The following is a 23190-nucleotide window of genomic DNA, read 5'->3' on the forward strand; positions in this document are numbered from 1 at the left end:
TGTCTGTGTGTTTCATTCATGTGGCGAGATGGAAAAAATGACCTTGTATAGTGAATGTTAATGGCATAAGATCTCTGTGTGAAGGAAGCCCCCTTTCTGGCCAGAGGAATATTTTGGTCTCTATTTGGTTCTCTTGCGTTCCTGTTATATTAAATGACTTCCAGTTTGGCTGAGCTGTCTGTTCTTTAAGCGTTTGGGCAGACTAAGTCCTGACGGGGCTGAATTTCTATATGCCAAAACTTGATATGCTGTAATTTATTAAAATCCTGACCAGCTCAAAATCAGCAGCTACCTCAAGTTTGGGATCTTGATGCCAAAGTAGTATTTGAAGATAGAATCTAGGACTCTAAGCCAACTGAAAGCTTCTGAAAATTTCACTTCTGTTTTTTTTTTTTTTTTGGGGGGGGGGGGCGGGTAACAAATGAACTACTGGTAAAAACATGGAGAAAAGTTTCTTCAATGTGGGAATGTCTTCTTTCTGCTTTTTTATGGCTTGTTTTAATTCTTTGAATAGCACTCCTACCAAAGGCATAGAGAACAAAGCATTTGACCGTAATACAGAGTCACTCTTTGAAGAGCTGTCATCTGCTGGTTCTGGCCTAATTGGAGATGTGGATGAAGGTGCAGATTTACTGGGTAAGAAAGGTTATTTAAAGAGGAATTTTCCTTGTTAGTGGAGTGCTTAATTATCCATGCTGGATTTACTGTTAGGATTCGTTTGCATTAAAATCTTTTGGGTATCATCCTAAGGTGATTATTGGAATGCAAAAAAACCAGGAGGAGGTGTTTGTTCTTTCTTTCAATATAACGATATCAGCCTTAATCTTTTGGGGCACTTCTTACGCTATTCTCTATTTCAGTTTTCCCTATATGTTCTCTGACACAAGGATTTTTATCTTGAATTAGTTCTAGGTAGTTTAATTCAGATTGTGCCCAATCTGTAATGGCCTGGCTTTATCACCTCTCTATGGAACTTAACTTGTAAGAGAATTGCAGCAGAATGCAATGGTGGTAATTTGAGAATCAAACAATTAATTGAAAAGGGAGGGGGAACCCACATTTCTGTTCCCCCTAAGCAGCTTGCTGCTACTTGTGTGCTGACTGAACAAAACGTAAGTTTTGGGAACATGAGTTGATCAGGAGCAAAAAGGTTGTTAAAAGAAGGGTCTTTCTGTAAACAACATGAGGTATTTTTGGCCATATCAGTGTTTAGGCCTCATTTTGAAATAATGAAAGCTGGTACTATGGAATGTATAAAATGCAGATGCAACTCTTGTGTGTTTTAGAAATGGGTTGTATACAGAAAATCAGCAGTCTGTCTGCTTCTGTCGTCTGACCTGGCAAAAATGCAGATAGTTAGTAGTATTATTTGGAAGTGTTGTGTGTGGAGTCTGGATTTCTGGTTGTTCAGTGTTCCACCAGAAACTTATTTTACATCAAGTAGGTGACATTTCTGCCGAGTATTACCCCTGAGGGGTAATGGGCCTATCTCCAGTCTGAGATGGCTTTTCTGTGTTGTCACTCTCTGCTGCTTTGAATCCTGAGCAGTGAGGACCACCACATCCTTGCTGGAACACACTTCATCCAAAACTCTTGCACGCTGTTGTCACAGGGACAACTAATGACACATTCTGCATGCAAAAATATAGATACTGGAGAACTATTAACATTCAGCAACTTCCATCCCTGAGCTGTGTGATGAATTGTTTAAAGAAATCAAATTACTGTCAGAACTTCCTGATAATAGATGCTTTGTTTTCCATGGGCAAAAATAATATGCTTTTTAGTATAACGTGTCAAAAGTTTGTCACTGACTTCATTACCATTTTCTGTAAAACTACTGCTAGAAACACCGGTGTGTGCAAAATGAACACATTGTTATAACTGTGTTATGCAGAATGTGTTGGTCTAAAAGTTTTACTATATAATCATGATTTCACTTTGAGCACAACCATCATCCAAATTACTGTGTTACTTAAAAGCCACATCTGCATTCAGGATAGTTGGTGTGTTTCAAGTATTTGGATCTGTTCTAAGTGAGCATTAAATTTCAGTTTGGAGTTCTGTAAAAGTAGTTAATTGGGATTCTCTAATCTGTTTTCTCTTGGGCTGCATACCCAGGGGAATATTCTGGTGTGTATGCTTCTTTTTTAAAAAAAATTCTTTGAAATCTGTTGCTTCTACAGTTAGGCGTTCTTGGCTGCTGCTTTCATAAAATACATTCTCTGCATTTTTTCCCTGCTTGGTAACTTTTTTTTTTGCCTTTGCGCTCTTGGCTTTCTAGTTTTTGTTCTTGCATTATAAAGGATCCTGAAACCTGTTGGGAGTGATCCTAGGTACTTTTATCTGTGAATACTGAAAACATTTAAAAAGCAATAGCCACTTGAATAAAACCTCTTGATGACTGTAGTGTAGGGGATTTCTCCTGATATTGATAAAGTAACAATAGCTGATCTAAGTTCCTTCACTATTAAATGTCATTTGCTTTCAATCCAAAACCCCGAGAGAGAAATTCCAACAGAGGGAACTTTGACTTGCATGTCTATTTTTAGATACTTTTTTTTATTGTTATCCAAATATCTTTTAAGTCTTCTGTTACCAAAGTTGCTTAGAAGATTGTGTTCATAGAGTATTTCAAAAGGCCTCCACCATTCAGATACCTTTTTCATTTGTTGTGTTAATCTTGAATTAGCATAATTTCTGCCATTATCAGTGTGGTAATTATTTTACTGTGCAAGATATAAAATAATTATTTTCTGCCTGAAAGTTTATCTTTTTAAAATCTTGCAAATTATATTATTTTAGGCATGCAAACAATAGGATGAGAAATTGTTTTCCAGAAATTTAAATAATATTGAAGTAGTTATATGAAGAGTTAAGTTCACTTTTTTTTCCCATAGTAGCATAGTAATTTGAAACTTTTAATGAATGGCTTAGTATTTCTGGCAAGTACTGTGCTTCTAAATTATTTCACAGAAAATGAGATAGACTTTTATTAAGTTACTAATTTTTGTAAGAGTTCTGACCAATAGAAATGGTTGTGACAAACTTATCTTTTTTAACGTCTGTCTTTTGTATAAATCCTGCTTCTAATCACATCACATTCCACTTCAGATTTTTGGTGATAGCTTTGTTTTAATTCACTCTTACTTCATAAGTCTGAATATTTTATTGCTCTTCACTCATACTACACCTTACATGAAATGTTTCTTGTTCTTGTTTTTGCTCTACATGGAATGCATGGGCTTTAAAGACCATAATTTCTTTGGTAAGGTATCATTTGCTCTGGGGAAATCTGCAGGGCTTTCGCAATCTGAGCTTTATAATTCAGCATGTCTTGTGTCTATAAGTGATAATTTTTGTTTCTGACATGGTATAAAAGACAGTCGAGCATTTTAAACTTAACTTTTTGTGGACTAATGCCGTGTTTGGTTTTTGACTTAGTGGTACTGTAACCTCTTCAAAATATATAGAATAGGTGGAGGTAGCACTAGCCTGTGGTTAGCCAGGGTTGCCTTTAGGCTTTAACTGAAGGCAGATTGGGAAGAAAGTGGAGGGGAAAGCTAATTGTAGAAGGTAGGTCCTGAAACTTCAGATAGCTCACAGTTTTTCTGACAAGTTTGTCATACTCAAAATTCAGCTGTTTTTAGACAATGGCAAAACATAGGTTTTGGAAAAACATCCATTTTATTTGCTAATTTTATGTGTTTGTTTCCTTTGGAAAGGAATGGGTCGTGAGGTTGAAAACCTTATTTTGGAAAACACTCAGCTGTTGGAGACAAAGTAAGTGAGAATGTGTATGTAAAAAATACTGACCTTCTCTGTTGTTTTGTAATATCTTCATACACAGAAAGCTGAAATTATACAAATGTGCTTTCAGTTCTAAGAGTAGTGGTGGTATAAGTATTTTGAATTTGTAGGTGTATTTGGCTAAATATGTAGCTTAGTTGGTATTCTTCTAGAAATTAAGGTCTGTAGAAGCAAAAGCTGCTTTTATCATTGTAAGGCTACAAGAATTGCAGTTCTATGTCCTAATGAGATCAACTCCCTGCCTTTTCTGTTAGAAACACAGCTGTAACTGCAGAAGCTAATCCATTGGAGCACTGTTGAGAAATTCGACCTCTAAGCAAACTGATTTATCAGTACTTTTTTCTAATACTGAGGTGTGAATGTGTTTGAGCATTTGAGATTTGGGGGGGAGAAGGTTTGACCTGTTTTAGAAAGCTGTATCTTTTTACAGCAGCTCCATGTAAGAAATTTCGAGGTCTTCAAATTCAAGAATAAAATAAGGCTGAAGCTAAACTATGAGACCATAGTCATCCTTGTAACGGTGTATTTTAAATGTTTGTGTAGAAATGCACTGAATGTAGTGAAGAATGATTTGATAGCAAAGGTGGATGAATTGACCTGTGAGAAGGATGTACTACAAGGTGAATTAGAGGCTGTAAAACAAGCAAAACAAAAGCTTGAAGAGAAGAACAAGGAACTGGAAGAAGAGCTGAGAAAGTAAGTTTAATTCCATAGTTGTGAAAAAGAAAGGCAAAAAAACCCCCACTGTGGTATCTAATGCAGCTATGTTTTATTTTGTATTTAGAGCTCGTGCAGAAGCAGAGGAAGCAAGACAGAAAGCTAAAGAGGATGATGATGTAGGTGTATGTGTATTTTTGTTGTATAGTCCACAATGGGACATTAGAAGCTCACATGTGTTTAGTGAGTGCTACTGAACTTTACTGCTTAATAAGTAGTGGTAAACTTCCTCCATGTATAGAAAAGATAGAAGATCTAAAGAGCACAAGTAAACATAGACTGACCATGTCTAGTTTTCTTTCTTTCCTCTCTGCCCCTTATTGTGTGTCACATTCTTTTCAAAGAACTGTTTTTTATTCAGATTATACTACATACAAAGGATGGGAGGAGAGGAAGGTAAAATTGAGTTAGTTTTACAAAGCCCCAAATGATCTGGAATCTGGAATTGTGCCCTAAACTGACTCTTATCGGAAGGCAGAGGCTGATTCTGCAAGGCCCTACTGTGCTCCTTTGTTCGTCCTATGTTTGCTTTTTTGTGTGTTCAGAGTGATGTCCCCACCGCTCAGCGGAAGCGTTTTACTCGTGTTGAAATGGCCCGTGTTCTGATGGAAAGAAATCAGTACAAAGAGAGGTTGATGGAGCTTCAGGAAGCTGTCCGATGGACTGAGATGATAAGGTAAAAGGCTCTTTTAAAAATCTTCGATAGAGCTGCTTGGATTTTACAAGCTCTTGATTTTTAGTTGCAGAGCGATCTGGTCAGTAGTTTGAGGCCTTAATTGCCCTTCTGCTTGTCTCCCCACGTGCCCATGAATAAGTTTGTTTTAAAGTTATGTGCATATAACTTATCTCATCAAAATGGGTTCTTGGTGAGACCTCAGTGAAGATGTGTTACTTCATATGATGTGAAATAAGCATCCCTTGAAGAAATGTGCGTATTTTGGAACGGTTACAAAACTTGGTAATTGTAAATAACATTAACTTGGTGGGCAGGAAAAATTACTGTGTGTATGCATGCATGTACCTTAAAGCAGTGGGCCCAGTTGTCAGCTGAGTTGTCAAAACAGGACTAACGTACAGTCTTCAGATTGAGTAGTCCATTTGTAAGGACTTGGGTTGTTCAGGAAAAAATGCAATTTTAAAACTGTGCAAGGTTTGTTAAATATAAGCAATAAAGATGGTGATCTGGTCTGATTTTCATCCTGAATATTGAGTTGTCTGGAAGGTATGATTTTAAAAACAGAAGTCTTCTGCCTCGGACCTGAGCCGAGCTCGTTCTTGTCACATCCCCGAGCCGTGTCTGTGTCCAGAGGTAACAGTGTCATTTGGAGCCGCCTGCCGGTCAGGTAGAACAATGGCATCTGATTTTTTCTATTGTCCTCAATACCTGTGAGCCATTTTGACTCTGAGTCTGTGAGAGGAAAAACAGATATTGCCAAGCAGACGTGGCTTGCTTTTCTATAGCTATTTCTCCTGTAGAAACCCGCTCCTGTGTCTGTTAATGCATCTATGGCTTCAGGAATGATCACGTTATTTATTTACTGATGTGTTGAGGAGTAAGAGGTTTTAAAATAAAAGGCAATGGTTAAAATATTAAAAAACAGGAGGCAGAAGAATTTAAAATCATTTGCTGCTTTCTTCTAGCTCTTTCCATTGCGAAGTGTTATACAGATTTGTCTCTTCTGTCTGAAAAGCAGTCACCGGTTGTGTTTGTGATGCAAATAAATGTGGATGATGTTTATTATGTAACTTCAGTTCATCTAGTGAGAATTTCAATATTGTGCTCTGATCAGAAAAGAAGTGGCAATGTGGAAAAACAGGCTTTGATACTTTCTATATGTTATCCTGGTTTTTTAAATAAGAGTTACACACTGTTCTGTTCCTTTCCTTTTTTTAATTAATGCTTACTCAGTAAACTTGGAATTCATTTCTTGTAGAGCATCAAGAGAAAATCCAGCCATGCAAGAAAAGAAGAGATCAAGCATTTGGCAGTTGTAAGTATTGAAACACAACTCACTGGCAAAAATAAATAAAAGACCCTAACCAATTAGCTGGCACATTTTTGTATGTTAGCTAATTATCTTTTGGCAGATGAAGATGTCTTAACTGTTCTCCTCTTGTTACCTAGCATGCCAGCTCGGTAAGACTGTTCTTGAAGACAAAATGTATCGTAAGCTGCATCACGTAGTGAATGGCTGTGCACTTTGTGAAGTTAAATGCCAAAGTGCTGTAATTTTTTTATAGCTGAATATGCACCAGGACTCTTGTTCTGAACATTTTTCTGGATTCTTTTTTATGATGAGAAATGGAAACCTGAATTGCTCGTGTGGATTGCATTTATTTCAGCTTCCTTTTCCTCTGTGAAGTATGGCTTACTGATTGTTAAAGTTTCCTTTCTAACTTCAAGCTCTTTAAATCTAAAACAGTGTTATTCACAACAAGATATTTGTCAAATAATCCTCTTGATGTTGTGGTTTGCTGATAACTATCTTTTAGCCTAGAACATGGTGGGGTTTGTAAAGTGCTCTGTGCATGAACTAATATGCTTCATAAAATTGTCTTCCAGGTGTGACGTTCACATCCTAATTTTGTTGGTTCCCTGCAGATCTTCATTCAAGATGAAGATCCCATTAAATTTGATAAATGAATGGGATAATAATTATTTAAGAATTTTTCTTACTGACATGAGTTTCTGTGCTTTTAGAGTGTTGCTGAGGGTGTGGTGGCTGCTGCTATGTTGGGCTCCAGTTTCCTAGTCTAACTGGCTTGAGCAGGCTAGCATATGCAGTGTTTTGCCTGCATAGTCAAATTTGGATGTACCTCACAAATCTTAACTCTCATCTTTTTTTTTTTCTCTTCTTCTAGTTTTAGCAGGCTCTTCAGTTCATCTAGCAATACAGCTAAGAAACCAGAACCTCCTGTCAATGTTAAATATAATGCTCCAACCTCGCATATTACTCCATCAGTCAAGAAAAGAAGCAGCACCTTATCTCAATTACCTAGTGACAAATCTAAAGCCTTTGAATTCCTCAGTGACGAGTAAGTCATTTTGGTTTTATACTACTAGATATGCTCTATCAAGTATTTGCTCTTTTAATCCTCTGAGATAAATAGCATGCTGCTAAGTGAAGTATAATGTTCTCCTGAAGTGAATGTTGATACATAAGAAATCAACATAGTGCAGACTGAAACGCACAGCAGTGGATGAGTATTCTGGGTATCTGGCAGTAGTATTCTGTTTGGCAAATATCACTGCCTTTCATGAAAGTGCATTTAGGCACAGGAGGCAGCACTTGGTACGCTTTTATATGCAAGTGTTGTAGGTTAGCAGTAACTGTACAGATACTTTCACTTCAAGTTCAGTGGGAAAATAGAACAACGTGAGTCAGGCTAACAAGTGTCTGTAATTATTTTTTTTCCTCCTGTGCTTCTTTTTGGCAATATATCCTTTTGGTTTACAATTTTTAAAGCTTCTAGAAGAGGTACCTAACCCAAGTTAATTTTCTTTAAGGATACTGACAATAGCCTTTCTGGTTTTGCCTGTCTTTCACAGGTGCCTTAGAAATAGCTCACAGGAAACCTGGCGTTCTATAGGTGATGTGTGAAAAACTAGGGATCTCTTTGGTAACCCAGTGCTTCCACAGAGGTCTTGTCTATGGAGTTTAATAGCAACTCCCATTACACAAAGAATTCTAAAGAGCATAAATTACAGGTTCTTTAATAATGATTTTTCCTTAGAACTGAAGCCAGTTTAGCTTCACGCAGAGAGCAGAAAAGAGAGCAGTATCGTCAAGTGAAAGCGCATGTTCAGAAAGAGGATGGTAGAGTGCAAGCATTTGGCTGGAGTCTACCTCAGAAGTACAAACAGGTATTATGCTTATGTTTTCAAATGTAGTGGTAACAACTCCGTGTTTTGTGAAAATTTGAACAGTGTAATTTCACAGCTTGTGTTTGAGTGATTCCAGCATTTTTTTGTTGAACTTTTGCTGTTAAAAGAGTCTTTCTAAGGAAAACCACAATGCAAAACTCTTAATCGTGTTTAACAAAGTCTGATCAACTGATTCCAAAGACTGTAAACCTCTTTTAAAGGGGAAAGCTTTTCTGTTTTTTTGTTTTTGTTTTGCCTAGGTGGCAAATGGTGGCCAGGGTGACAATAAGATGAAAAACTTGCCTGTACCTGTTTACCTGAGACCTTTAGATGAGAAGGATACCTCTATGAAGGTAGGATATTTACAGCGGTGATATAGAGAATTGGATGACCTATAGCTTGAATATTTTTATTTTAGACCCAATTATTTTCTTTTTCAAATAAAGTTTTTTTTTAAAACATAGGTGAATCAGAATTTAAGCTTCAGTAGAAATGTACGTGACTTTAATCTTAATGAATTCCTTAAAATGGACTGCAGATATAATTTTGATATAACTTAGCATATTTAACAATGGGTGTGTCTTTTTTTAGTTTAACATTTAAGTGAAGCATTTATTTTTCTTTCAAGCTGTGGTGTGCTGTAGGGGTAAACCTATCAGGAGGGAAAACACGAGATGGCGGGTCTGTTGTTGGTGCTAGCGTATTCTACAATGATGTGACTGGTATGGATGCAGATGGCAACAAGCAGCAAACAGGATCTCAAAGTAGCTTAGATAGACTAGACCAAGAGCTCAAGGTAAGATCGCAGTAAGGCATGTTGAATAGTTTATATAGTTAAACATCTTTACCGTATATTTGTGGATTAATAATATATTTTGTAATCAGGTTTATTGGTAATGAATAGATTTTTCTTGGGTAGTCATCAACCCAAGATACTTGGGTTATTGAATCCATCTACAAAAATACTGTGATCTTTCCTGTGTGCCAGCTTGTTGGTAAATCTGCGGAGCAAATCAATTTTACATGAAAATGATGCACTGTTTATACCAGTGCTGCCTGCTTTAAAAAAAACCACTTGTGACAGAATTGTTCATGTTCTGACTGCCATTTAAAAAAAGTTTTTTAGGTATCTGTGCCGTTGTTTAAAAATGTGTTAGTCTTCATGTTTTCATGAAGCAGCAATGAGTGGAATTCATATTAAGGGCATAGAAACAAAGGCTTAATTTTGAAGTGCTTTGGGCCATCACATTAATCTGAGTATGGTAGCTGGCACGTAAATAGTATTCTTATGTAGCTTTATACTTGTCTAACTGTATAATCGTGCAGTATAATTATTTTCTATAGTTTTCTACAAAAGTATGAAATATGAGGGGGTTTTATATTCCAAATACATAGAGAACAAGTAAATACATGTCATTTTACGATGGCATTAAAGATATTTAACTTATCACATATTTATATATATTTCTGTAGTTGATAATGTAAGAACATACAAGAGCAAAGGCAATAGTTCTGTTCTTGTCCACCTTCCTGTTGTTGTTGACTTCTGTTCTGCCTTTATTCTCCTTCAGGACCAGCAGAAGGAGCTGAAACACCAGGAAGAATTGTCCAGTCTAGTTTGGATCTGTACTAGCACACATTCTGCTACAAAAGTTATCATTATTGATGCTAATCAACCAGGAAATATTCTGGACAGTTTCATTGTTTGCAATTCTCATGTGCTTTGTATTGCTAGTGTGCCAGGTAAAGACTTGTGATGTTTTAACTCCCGCTTTAACTGTATCTTACTCAGATTTTCTTACGCAATGAAAAACCAAAGATTTGTTAATTAGTGTGATAAAATGTTACTGTAACACAGCGATAAAAAGTGTTTAGTTGGAGGAAAAACGATTGGATTTCTGCTCTCCTGTTCCACTCTTCAGTTGGCTCTTGACCTAAATTAACTCAAAGGTAAAGAGATGTCAGTAACCAGGAAGAAGTATTTTGTCTGCTGTATTATAAATTGTGCGGTAGTGCCAATGTTTTATGGAACTGTGAACATCACAAAAGAAAAATATGTTGGCTCTTTAGACCTCTTCAACCTGTTGAAGATAAGTAGCAAGTCTTGGAGCTTCCTGTAGAGGGTGTCCTTGTTACATTGAGAGTGTATGTGGAGAGTGTACTGAGGGAAGTTTAATAGGAGGATATTATGATTCTGGAGAAGAATTAATTGTGCTTTTGGTTTCTTGTTTCTTGGCTTACACTTACAGAAGTCTGTAGCACTAGTTCCAGGGAAGTACTTTTGTTTAATAAGCTTAGAAGAAATCTCTTTCCAGTGAAGGTTGGAGGTTTTGCTCCATTGAAACTATGTAGAACTTATAAAATCAAAGTAGCATAAAATATAGTAAAATATGATAAAAATTTCAAGAAACAAAGAATTTAATATTTTAAGTCTTAAAAGTATTTGAGAGGGCTGTACGAGAGAAAAGCAGCTTTTCTTCCAGAACAAAGGATCTATTGCAGTTAAATTCTTCATAAAGCTGTAGATAGGTATCCCTGCATATATGCACTGTTATGAAATCTAATTTTAATGGAAAATTTATTTGAAATAGAAATAAACTAGTTGGAAAACTCTGCAGATTTAAATATGACATTCAGATGTGCAGCATGTGTAGATACTGCTTTTGCTTTTTGAGCTTTGTGACAGCATCTTTAATGTCTGCTGATCATGTTAAAATAAACTTGTAGATAGTTATCTGTATGTTAAATCTCAGTTGCTGGAGAGTTCATTCAGTTTGAAAGCTTAGTTTGTTATTAGATAGAAAAGTGCCTCCCCTTTATGCCCACAAGAAACATGCGAGTTTAATTTCTTTCAGGGGCAAGGGAAACAGACTATCCTGCAGGAGAAGAAGGGTCTCAAGAAGCAGATCCCAGTCAAGTGGACAAGTCATCTCTGTGTGGAAGTATGACTAGCAACAGCTCTGCAGAAACCGATAGCTTGCTAGGAGGAATAACAGTGGTTGGCTGTACTGCAGAGGGTATCACAGGAGCACCTGTAGCTCATGATGCAAACGGTGGCTCACCAATGACAGATAAACAGTCAGGTACAAAAATCTTAAAAGTATGTTAGGGATGGCCAAACATCATTAGGTGGAACTGAGAAATGAATGGTACAAGTATTTAATGTAATAGCTTGTCTGTATGCGGTGATAACATAAAAGAAGTACTCTGTGGGAAATGGCCTGTAAGTCTGACATACTTGCACTGTATAATTGTAGCTGAAAACTTTGTGGAGGTGATATTAAACAGGTATAGACAATTGCTTCTTTCAGATACTTTTGAGAGAACTCTATCTTGTGTATGGTCTAAAGAGAGCTTTTAAGTTATTCAGTATTTGAAATGCAGACCTTGCTGACAGATGACTAGAGAGAATGTGGATATATGCCTTAAATCTTGTAAAGTCTTAATGGAGATTTAAGTGAAGCTGTTTACTTTATAGGCATTCTTAATATTTTCTGTCATATACCCTTCAGAGCTGTATGGTGATATGATTGTTAATGGATGTGTGGTTGTTGGACTTGAACATTTTTTTTTTTCTTATGGCATATAATACTGTTGCCATAGTTGTGTTTTTTAATTGATTGGATTTCACTGCTAGTTAGTTAGTCCCTTAAAGGGCAACCTGTGCCATCAGTCACTGGGTTGATACTTAAAAGTGCATTTGACACTTGTTGATATCCATACTTTAGTAGGTTGCACTTTGTCTGATCTGATTTTTTTTTTAAGATGAGATATAAAATCTGAATTGTGACTGTCTGGTTATTACAGCTATTCACTTAAGTTTCAAGTATCAAGTTCTGGCTGTTCTAAACAATTGAGAATTCTCTTGCAGTTGTTAAGTTTTTTAAATTTTTGGTTCCATAGATATTGCAACTGAAAGTAATTCAGTGGATGAGAACATTCCAACAGCAGAGGAGGCAACAGAAGCAACAGAAGTCAATGCAGGGACAGGAGAAGACACAGCTGATATCGCACAAACTGGAGTCTACACAGAGCATGTCTTTACAGATCCACTGGGAGTGCAGAATACAACAGAGGCGTCTCCAGTGTACCAGCCTAGGTACATAGTCCTCATACCTCTTAAAACATATTTAAAAAGAAAAACATAACATTTGCAGCAACACAATATGGGGACGAAACGACTACTTTTTTTTCTTGTTAAGTATGTTGAGGTTTATATAAGCGGTCTTGGTACAAGACACTCTCTGCTTTGCTTGCATGAAAGGGTCACCTATATACCTAGAGTCTTTTGTATGTGAACTCATATCCCTCGAGTACAGACACCTCCAGAATGGAGTAGTGAGTGTCTACCAGTTGTCACTAAGTCGTCTCACAGACTTAATGTGAATGGTGCTGATCTGGAGATGCCTGTTTAAATTCCCTGTTTTGATGTGAAAATAAGTAAGAATTACAGTCCTTTCTTCCAATCAACTGGTTGTTCAAACGTATGTTTCTTTTCTCAGAAGTCAGTCTGTGAGTAGTTACAGGAGTAGAGAACTTTGAAAATAATCGGTATTTCAAATCTTAAGGATTCTTCACTCTCCACATACAGGCGCAGAAGTATCATACAGCTTTTTTAGAAGTGTTTCTCTTAACGTGTGCCTCTGATGTTGCAACTCTCTTCTGCCATTACCCAGAGATATCAGCAATATTGACAGGCTTGAATGGAACCTACATTTCCTTGTATAAGTAAATGGCCCCTTGAAGAAATTAGTTGTTATTGAGGTTTTCATCTGCATTGTTGTATTTTCATGGACAGTTACTGTTTTTTTAAATACCTTATGTACTTTAAAAGCCAGTGTAGAAACGAGCAGCAATGAAGTAAATACTAGGTTATAATCTGAGTAATCTGTGCACTTTATTCAATGTATTTTAACTGGGGTTTTTTTTGTTTGGTTGGTTTTTTTGTTTAGCACTGAGTCAGAGTTATATAAAGACGTTGCAGTTTTGCCAAATGAGCAAGATCTAGTGAGAGAAGAAGCACAGAAAATGAGTAGCCTTTTGCCGACAATGTGGCTTGGAGCACAGAATGGATGGTGAGAAAATGCTAATCGTGTTAAATTTGTTTGGAAAAATTATTTTGAACTTGCTTCTTGTGCCTACAGGCCTGATAATTGTCTTGAGTCAAGATTAAGTGCAAGACGACCTCAAGAGAGCCTAAACTGTGTACGCTTTGCTATATTTAGGCATTATAGAATTCAAGGAAAGTATTGTAGGTGATTAGCAAGCTCTTTTTGGCACATAACACTTTTATCTGCAGAAAAGTGTTGGTTGGTTTTTTTGTAGTCAAAGAAATTGTTATGGTCTGATAATTCCGTAACTTTCCATATTTTATTATGCTAGAAAAATATATTGCCCTTTTTACTGCAGATATATCTGCAAAGGAGTTGGTAATGTTTTGGGCCTCTGAAAAACCATTCTGCCTGCTCATGTACTTCTTTCTTTCACTCTATACATAGTTTTCAGTGGAAGATGAAAACTTATTCTCCCTTTGATTGTGGATTTCAATTATAGGGATTTTGCTTGTGTTTTTTCCTGTCTGGTAGACCTTTCCTAGTGCTTTTAATCCCTCCTGATTTGTCTTTGCAGCCTGTATGTTCATTCGTCAGTGGCCCAGTGGAGGAAATGTGTTCATGCCATTAAACTTAAAGATTCTATTCTCAGTATTGTGTAAGTCCTGAAAGAATGTCATGTAAATCATAATGAAGTTCTGTTAAAATACTTGCAAAGTGGTTCTATATTTCCTCCTCAGATATTGGGAATGTCAGTTGCCATAAATGCATGCATATTGTTTGAGGGGCAGTGGAAAACATTTGGGGAGTAAGGAAAATAAAAGGAATCTTGTATCTGTTCGAAATACTATGGCTCAAATGATGAGCTGCAGCTGTATACTTGGTATTCTTGGTAGTTGTGTATTCAAAACAGTTATAGGTTGTTATCCTTGATGTTTTCTTCAGGCATTGTAGCTAGATATATTTTAAGCTTTCTGAACTGGATTTTGACACCTTGTTACTGTCCCTTCTCTTGAACTATATTGTAGAAATCAAAACACTAGGGCTAACGTGAATATAAAAAGTATGCTGAAATACAAAATTTTTATACCTTATTTAAACTTGCAGTTTGAGAAATGCAGTCTAACGGTGTTATATTCTTGTACCTCCTTTTTTCCCCAGACATGTAAAAGGAATAGTATTAGTTGCACTAGCTGATGGAACATTAGCAATATTTCACCGCGGAGTTGGTAAGCATTCTATTAAATCTTGAAACCAGTGAAGTTGTAACAGTATTTAGGAAAGAAACGTGCTGTTTATAAATAGTGTTTTGAAAATGTATTCCCCAGTGACCTTTTTACAGGTTGTCTTGAGAAATCTTTCTAGTATTTCAGTTGCAGTTTCAAGTACCATTTTTGTACTGTCCTGGTGCATTCCTGGAATTTTTTCTTACTTTGAGAAGAAGAATGCGATATATCTGAGCTAAATAGCAAAAAGCCAGTAGATAAAGTCCGCTTTGATCATCATCTCTCTTGCTTTTTCATCATGCTCAGTAGTCACGTCTTCCCTTTTGTTATAAGTGTTAATAATTGTCAGTGGCCAAGTCCTTCAATGAGAATTTTGTAAGCATCCCTTCAGAATTTCTACCCAAACCACTCCTGGATGAGCTCCATTCTTTAGCCTCCAGAAAAAGGACCTGGAGGGGAAAGTCTTACTATGAGTAACTGGAGCTTATCTGTTGGCTTGTTTCCACAGACTCCCTATTCATTTCTTCTTTTCCTTGTGGAGTTTAAATCTCTGTGCTCACCATTTAGAAGAATTAAAGAGGTTGTACAACACTAATGCAAATATTGGGAAAGATGCATCTGAGATGAAGTTGTTATGTTTTTAGCGTTCTTTTTTGGTTTTGTTTTGTTTGTTTTTTGGTTTTTTTTGAAGTTAGACTCTAGTGGCTTACAATCCTTTAGGATCTCGAGTAAATGTCAGTGATGATCTGTGGCTTAGCTCAATCTATTGGAGAATTTTACTTGGTGTTTAATGACCAAATTTAGTATGCTTTTAGTAGATTTCAGGTGTCTGTCTTAAGATCTTGCAGCATATTAAAAAAAATCTTGATGCACTGGCCAACATTTCTATGTTCGGGCAAGCAGCAAGTGCCTGGTGCTGTGTGGGTAGTTGCTTGTTCTAATGTATACTGATGCCTATCCAAGTAAAGCATTTAGCACTAGGTAACTTGCTGTTTTTAAAAATGTTTTGATGTGTTTTGAACATGAGTCACTGTACAACCTTGTATTAAAAACAGAGTAGCATTTGGGATGTTGGTAGTTCGTATAACTAGTTGCTGGTTTTTTTTATGAGGAGCCTGGCCATAAATTTGTATTGACTTATCCAGATTATTTCAGTGCTTTTAAAAAATTGGACTGTTATAAGATATTTGCTTGTACTTTTAAATTATTTTTAAACTCATAGGAACTTGTGTGTTGTTTTGTTTTTTCTTTTTCTTCCATTTTTAAAGATGGTCAGTGGGATTTGACCAACTATCACCTCTTAGACCTGGGCCGGCCGCATCATTCGATAAGATGCATGACAGTGGTACATGACAAAGTCTGGTGTGGCTACAGGAACAAAATCTATGTTGTTCAACCAAAGGCCATGAAAATAGAGGCAAGTTAAAATGGTGTTTAAAATAACTAAATGTTATGTTTTAATGCCATCTCATGCTACAGCTCAAACTCCAGAGTAACTCCAGAGAACAGTTATTTGTTCATCAGTACAGAAATGAGCAACCAAACAAATTTGTCTTGGGAAACACTATTACATTTTCTTAAGATGTTTTCATTGTTTTGGAAGATTTTAAGCCATGATGAGGCAGTTCTCATTTATTGAAACCAATTTTGGGGGGGGATAGTTCTCCACTTCTAACTGGCCAGGAACTGGGAAGTGTCCTTGTGCAGAGCTTATAAGGCTAGCTTCAGCTTATTCTCTCCACGCATGCCTCATTATGTTCTCCACCCACCTGTAACCTTCTCTATAATCTGTCTTTGCATAGTTTAGAGGTTTGTAAGTGTTAATCTTGAACGTACTCTTCCTCCAGTTATAGAATAGTTTGTTTATGTAAGGTGTGTGAGCTGGGTTTCTGCAGTGTTGTATGTGTACCTGACATCTCAAGTACAGAAAGTGGCTAAGGTTACTGAAAGCCGTTAGCAGTATTAATGCTTCAGCTTCTGCTAATTGGCCTGAGACATGGGCCAGACCTTTTGAGAGTGACTGCTCAGCTCTTCTGAAAATATCAAGCACCCAATTAATAATCTGTTTTTGTGAAGAAGTCTATATATATATAGACTTTTTTATATATATATATATATATATGGGAAAACTGGAATGAAGGAAATCATACAACAGTGAAATTGTGTGTATTTTGCATGGGTGGGTTTGTATGCAAGAGCAAGACAGAACTAGGAAGAAAAACACATTTTGGGCATATGTATCTTGTGTTGTGACGGGAGGACTTCATATACCAAAAAGGCTCCAGGCTAAATGGAGACAGAAGCCACAGTAGGCTGGGTTATGATATGACACAGTAGGAAACAATGGCTTTGAGGTCACACTCCAGGGAAGGGAATCAGCATTTTTACTGTTACTTTACCACCATCATATGGTAATTGTAACTAAGCTAAACACTGTATCTGCTAGTGACCTTGCAAATCAGAGGTTCATAGATGACTGAAGAAAATTGCCAGTATTGACAGTGTAAGAGTAACAGAGACGACTTTCTTACTCTTTCCTTTGTTTCATCTTCTAATTTAAAATCCAATCTTTCGTAGAAGTCATTTGATGCACACCCAAGAAGAGAAAGCCAAGTGAGACAGCTGGCATGGGTGGGTGATGGGGTATGGGTGTCTATTCGTTTGGACTCCACCCTGCGTCTCTATCATGCGCACACGTATCAGCATCTACAAGATGTGGACATTGAACCTTATGTAAGCAAAATGCTAGGTAAGTTGATAAGAAAACCTGTTGTATTATTCCACCTCTTGCTGTCTGGAGCTTTCTTTTCCTGTTATGGATCACGCAATTCTCACTGCAAACTAGTGGGAAGGGTAGGTGGAAGGCTAGTCAAATCCTGTTTGTGAAAACTTGAATCTAGAAGTAGAAGCCTAAGTCAGTCTGTAAAGCATGGTGAGGATGATAGGTCTTCAGATACAGTCTGTTGATCCTACCTGATGTCTAAAGTGTCCCTAAAAACTCAGAACTAATGAGGAAAAACGGTGGTTGGGTTGGGCGGGCATCAATAGAGACACTAAAATTTTTCTCTTTTTTACTGTGCTGATGCCTTTTTTAAATCTAAGAGAGGGAAGAATCCATTACTTGCCTGGAAAAATTGCCTGTTTTTCAAGGAAATACAAATGCAAAATAGCAAACTTTTATTGCTATTAAAGATAATAAGTTTCTGATTTTTTTTTTTCCATTAATGTTTATATAAGAGCAGTTTGACCACCTATGTAACACAACAAATACAGGTAATTGGGCCATGGGAAATCCTTTACAAGTAGCTACTGTGCCATTGCGCTTAGCTGGTCAGCCGCCACTTTCTCCCCTCATAGTGCTAATGGATGAGAAATTAATTTTAATGGATGAGAAACCATTATCTTATATCTGTAAACTCACTTTTTTTGTTTGTTTGAAAAGCTGCCCTGGTGCTGTAAGCCCCAAAAGATTTTATTGTGCAGCATTATGGAGCTGTTACACCTTTTGTGCTTTCTCAGTTAATGTTAGTCTCTTTCTGTATAGGTTCACAACTTAATTAACAGAGTGTTTTAGCCTTTTAGGTTATCTTTTCAACTTAAATGTACTCCTCTACCTTGTTTCTGTTTGAAGTGGGAGGGAATTACTTGTCTGCGTGGTTTGGGAGTTGGAGTTAAGATTCTCTGTTATGGAACTAAAATTATTCTTGCTCATAATTTTTGATGAAAAGCATCTTTTGTTTTTAGGTACTGGTAAACTGGGATTCTCATTTGTGAGAATCACAGCTCTTATGGTGTCTTGTAATCGTTTATGGGTAGGAACAGGAAATGGTGTCATCATCTCCATTCCATTAACAGAAAGTAAGTAAAAAATAAATGAATAGCACTGTGCAATATGCTGTAGACACAAAAAGAGGATATTAAACGTCATTCAGATGCTTGCTATTGGATAGAAAGCTTTACTGCCAGGTCTGAATCTTTCAGGTTTGTAACAGATTGGGCCCGTGTGATGTTTAGCACCTAATCTGTGTACATGGTTACAATTACTCTGAGCAAAAAAGCACATCTCCAAAATCTCCTGTACTTCAATGTGAGCAGAGTTGCTGTGGCTTTGAACGAAAGAGACGCTTTGAAGCCTTAGATGTGTTATGAGCATTAGCAGCATTTATAGAAGTTTATTGCTTGTAAGAGATGGCTTTAGTTTTCTAATTAATGTTATTTTTGATTGCCATGTGATCACCAAAGTAGATTTTTGTTTGATTTGAGCAAGTTGGTATTGTTGCTAATACAATTTGATTGGCTTTAGTTCTTGAGAATTCATCACAAAGCTGGTATAAAGGACTGGAACAGCAGTAGTACCGACTGCTTTAAAGGACATGTTCAAAGTTATAGGAGTTGTAAACACATTCTACAAATAGGGGACTAACTTCTAGGTAAAATTCCAATAATGCAGATCCAGGTATCTGCTTAATAACAGACCCCAAACTCTTGTCATAGGCTGAAACTACTTGAGGGTGGGAGGGGCAGTTGAACCTCGGGAGAAGGGAACAGTCCAGGTCAAGGGCAAAACAAATCATAAATAGGTAAAGCTTGGGAAGGATCTGTGTAAATTGCATTTAAAACAAAAAAAACACCCCAACACTTGTGCCTCAGACTGATGTTAAAACACATGGACAGAAGTTTCAGAAAATAAAATACAGAACTTTGATAGTCCTAACTGTACTGTTGTTGTGTAGAAAGTAGTACAGTCTGACAGGTGAAATTTTAGGGTAATTTAACAGTAGAAACTCTTCATGTTGTATCTGCTTTGTTGAACAGCACATACATGCATTGTTTCTCATACTGTTCCATTACATTGTCCATCCATTCAGTAAATGTCTTTTTTTGCATTGCATGAATGTACTAAGGAAGGACAAACTTCCTATCATGAATTTGAAATAGTTTAAATTATGCTTTCAAAAATTATAGCTCTTAATTTGCGTCAAGCTTAATTTAATGTTTCCAGAGGAGTTTGTTTTAAAACAGTAGTGAACATGAAAAAATCCCTATCAAAGTTACTCAGTTTAATTTCAGTTTTATTAGTTGTTCATGAATCAGAACAACCGTTTGCAGGTAGCCTGATAGTGGGTTTGAGAACCCTTGTTACAAATATTCATGGTTTTCAAAAACAGTCGCATCCTGGCATAAGCAATTGCATATCTCAATTCCCTGGCTTTCAATAGCAGAGCATCTTCCAGATCTGCAGATGATGTTTCAGAAGGGCACTTGAAAACATGAGTTGCTATATATTATTTTGGTAGCCTTCTACCAAGGAAAGAGAGAAAGGGGAAACGTTTCTAATCAATAATAAACTTTATAATGATAAAGCACGTGAAAGTGGCAGTGCTTTTGTTGTCCATTTTGTACTGAAACTTTTATAACAAGATGCTGTTCTTTGACTTTTTATTGAATCTTCTGTAATTACATATTTACTGTTTTTAGGAGCTAAAATTTTAAGCTCTACCTTATCAAAAACCAAAATATGAGTGGTGGGTTCTCATTAATCCTTCTCCTCTACTGTCATACCTATCCATTTCCCCTTTCCTCCTTTCTCACTTTAGCTGTAATCCTCCACCAGGGACGTTTACTGGGGCTGAGGGGTAAGTGCAGATCCTGAACAAAAAATCTATTTTCAGGCTTCTAATAGCCACTTCGAGGCTGTTTCCCACTCCTTATAGATTTACCCTTTGTATGTTCCTAAATGTTTTTCCACTTGCAGTTACTGCATTGCAGCAGTTTTATGTTTGCTAAATGGCCACCAATCTGCTCAGCAGTTTAGTATATCATCCTGTGTTGCAGCTGAACTTTCATACAGACTTTGTTTTTCTTCCAGCCAATGTGATACCATATCTTATAACTTTGTCATTAATCCACATCATTTACTGTCTTGTTACAAATCACTGTTTCTTTCACTCCTTTGATAGCCTTTGGAATGGAGATGGCTTGTATGTCTAGCATGAGTACTTCGCTGTTTTAATGGATTTTAAAACTTCTCAGTAAAAACTAGATGTAGAATTATGATAGGGTAGCTCCTTCATGCCCACAGGTGGCTATTTTTAGAGAATTTTTGCTGGCAAGGGGATACCCTATGATTAGTTGGAATGAAACTGTCTTTAATTATATATTTAAGTACATTGAATTTGCTCATACTGAAACACATTAGAGGTACTTATTTTCTATGAAAGATACAGTCCTTTCACAAATTATCTTTTTCCAAAAGTAGGATATTAAAATCTGGTGTTTATGCTAGACTAATAAGAATCCTGCTCCATTTTCTGATGTACTTAAAATAACGAAGCATGCGATCTTTTTTCTTTCCAGCTCTGTCTTGAACTGGCATTGCTGCCCTCCTGTTTCATTTTTATCTAAGTTGGCTTTAGCTTTTAGATGGTACCATAAGGTTTCTTAACAAATAACCATTTCTGTAATTTGTATTTTCAAGTAGAAAACACCTCTCTTCTTTTACAGCTAATAAAGCAGCAGCAGGCTCCGGAAACCGTCCGGGGAGTGTAATACGTGTATACGGCGATGAAAACAGTGACAAAGTGACTCCGGGAACGTTCATACCATATTGTTCAATGGCACACGCACAGCTTTGCTTCCATGGGCACCGTGATGCTGTTAAATTCTTCGTCGCAGTACCTGGTGAGGTTTTATTACCGTTCTTCAAATGAAGTTTCTTTCTCGCCCTCATTTGCTTAGTTAAACATAGTGTTTAGGTAAAGATAGCAAGTGTATGAAATCTTACATTCAGAAACAATTTATTGTATTTTATTTACAAGGCTTATCTGATTCCTAAGCGCAGTATTGTTTAATGGGAGGAAAAGGGTTTGGTCGCAAAGAAAGAAGTGCTTTGCTTCCATCTGGGGAAAAAGGTCCTGTGGTGAGTACTCACCTAAGAAGACAGTCAATTGCTAATTGATGTAAGGTCCAATTTAAGAGTCTGATGTCCTGCAGGAAGGATGAGCTACTACAGGAGAAGCCCCCAAAGGGAAGAATCTCAGTTGAAAAAGCTAAGAGTTTCCTAGAAGCTGCAGTGCTGCTTGAATACCCTCTCAGGGCTTGTATGCACCTTGTGTGCTGGAAGTAAATGACAGAAGTTTGCTTAATGTGCTGACATGCGCTGAATCATTTCAGTTGTGTGTCTGAAAGTCTTTAAGTCTGTTTCAGTGTCATTCTCCAGATCTGCATGCCTGTGCTGTGAAATCTATCAAGAGGCATCTAATTCTCTGATTTCCATTGAACTGACCTGAACATATTCTTCATCTCTTTAGAGAGATGAAATTGGAGCAAAGCTAGCTTTCTGTCCCTCGCTGAAGAGATACTAGAATCCAAAGTTAAGTGTATCACTAGGCATTAAGTATGTCATCCAATGACTAAATACAGGTGGTGGCATTCTGTGAGATGTGGCATAAAAACGTATTCTGTTTTTAATCCAGGTCAGGTTGTTTGCCCACAGAGTAGTGGTGGAACAGAGCTAGCGGCTGATAAACCGGCCCAAGAGTCCTTCAACCAGAGTCCCTTAAAATCGATGTTGGTGATAAGTGGTGGAGAAGGATATATTGACTTCAGAATGGGTAAGAAAACTGAGCTTAAAATCAGTTGTAACTTCTTCATACTGAAAGGTCATTAACCATATATTAACTTCCATTGTGATTGCAGAGTGCATTTGTGTGGTCAGTCAGTACATAGTCTTTACAAAGCAAGTGCGAGGATAGAAGTATCTTTATTCACACCCACACACACACCTTCCCTCCTTCCCCCTTCAGCAGCATCTCCTCCTCCCAATAAACCGTGACCTCTGAGATGACTGTGTACAAAGGTTTATTTGAAACTCTGCTGTGGAGTCATGTACCACCTTACCGTCTATGCTTTCAGTCTTGCTTTGACAGGTTAGTCATCCATCTCAAACTGCTGGAAAACATGTCCTTAGTTACTTAAATGTGCAGACTGACTATAAAAAAAGTCACATCTTACATGAAGAACACTCAAACTAAAATTTACTCATTTTTGAGTGAACAGGGAAAAAAGTAGTTCACTGTTATCTTTGCATGCCCTTCTTATTTTGATCACTGCTTTTCTTGGATAGCACTTCTGCATGATCTAGCCCATAAAAGATTTCTTGTGTAAACATTGTTTTTAATTGAAGCTTTTGGGGAAATATAACAAAATGAGAGTGGTTGTGGTTCGATGCTTAGAATCTGCAGCTGGAGACAGTGAAAAAAAGTGCATAACAAAGTCACAACTCCTAGACCTGGTTTTGACCTTTTGCCTAAATCTGTCTATAGGGTTTTCCAAAAACAAACAAACAACAAAAAAAACCCACAAAAACCACTACAAAGGAAAACCCATGAAGGCTAGCCCAAATTCTGTCATCCCACTAGTCATTGAAAAACAAGATCCTGCTGGTAACCCCAGTGGAGTTACGTGGGAGGCAGGACTTCAGGCAATTCTGTGCCACACTGTAGCGAGTATTAAAAACTCT

The 23190-nt window shown here is 37.0% G+C and overlaps 1 protein-coding gene across 6 annotated transcripts in view; it reads left to right on the forward strand.

Moving 5' to 3' along the window:
• The window catches only part of SPAG9 (sperm associated antigen 9), a 65601-nt gene that overhangs the window by 39008 nt on the left and 3403 nt on the right, over nt 1–23190 (forward strand). For 3 of the 6 annotated variants that reach the window (XM_075169636.1, XM_075169635.1, XM_075169637.1), the window contains 22 exons: nt 515–636; nt 3726–3783; nt 4354–4506; nt 4595–4646; nt 5073–5203; nt 6462–6518; nt 7390–7563; nt 8263–8392; nt 8653–8745; nt 9021–9188; nt 9964–10135; nt 11248–11475; nt 12296–12491; nt 13345–13467; nt 14021–14101; nt 14605–14672; nt 15938–16086; nt 17247–17418; nt 18414–18527; nt 20267–20305; nt 21174–21350; nt 22145–22282. In XM_075169636.1, coding sequence (XP_075025737.1) covers nt 515–636; nt 3726–3783; nt 4354–4506; nt 4595–4646; nt 5073–5203; nt 6462–6518; nt 7390–7563; nt 8263–8392; nt 8653–8745; nt 9021–9188; nt 9964–10135; nt 11248–11475; nt 12296–12491; nt 13345–13467; nt 14021–14101; nt 14605–14672; nt 15938–16086; nt 17247–17418; nt 18414–18527; nt 20267–20305; nt 21174–21350; nt 22145–22282 — 2795 coding nt within the window. The remainder of the gene's footprint in view (nt 1–514; nt 637–3725; nt 3784–4353; nt 4507–4594; nt 4647–5072; nt 5204–6461; nt 6519–7389; nt 7564–8262; nt 8393–8652; nt 8746–9020; nt 9189–9963; nt 10136–11247; nt 11476–12295; nt 12492–13344; nt 13468–14020; nt 14102–14604; nt 14673–15937; nt 16087–17246; nt 17419–18413; nt 18528–20266; nt 20306–21173; nt 21351–22144; nt 22283–23190) is intronic. The other 3 variants (XM_075169633.1, XM_075169638.1, XM_075169634.1) reach the window with 2 other exon arrangements.

This window comes from Calonectris borealis, chromosome 20 (genome assembly GCF_964195595.1).
Source record: "Calonectris borealis chromosome 20, bCalBor7.hap1.2, whole genome shotgun sequence".
Taxonomy (NCBI): Eukaryota; Metazoa; Chordata; class Aves; order Procellariiformes; family Procellariidae; genus Calonectris; species Calonectris borealis.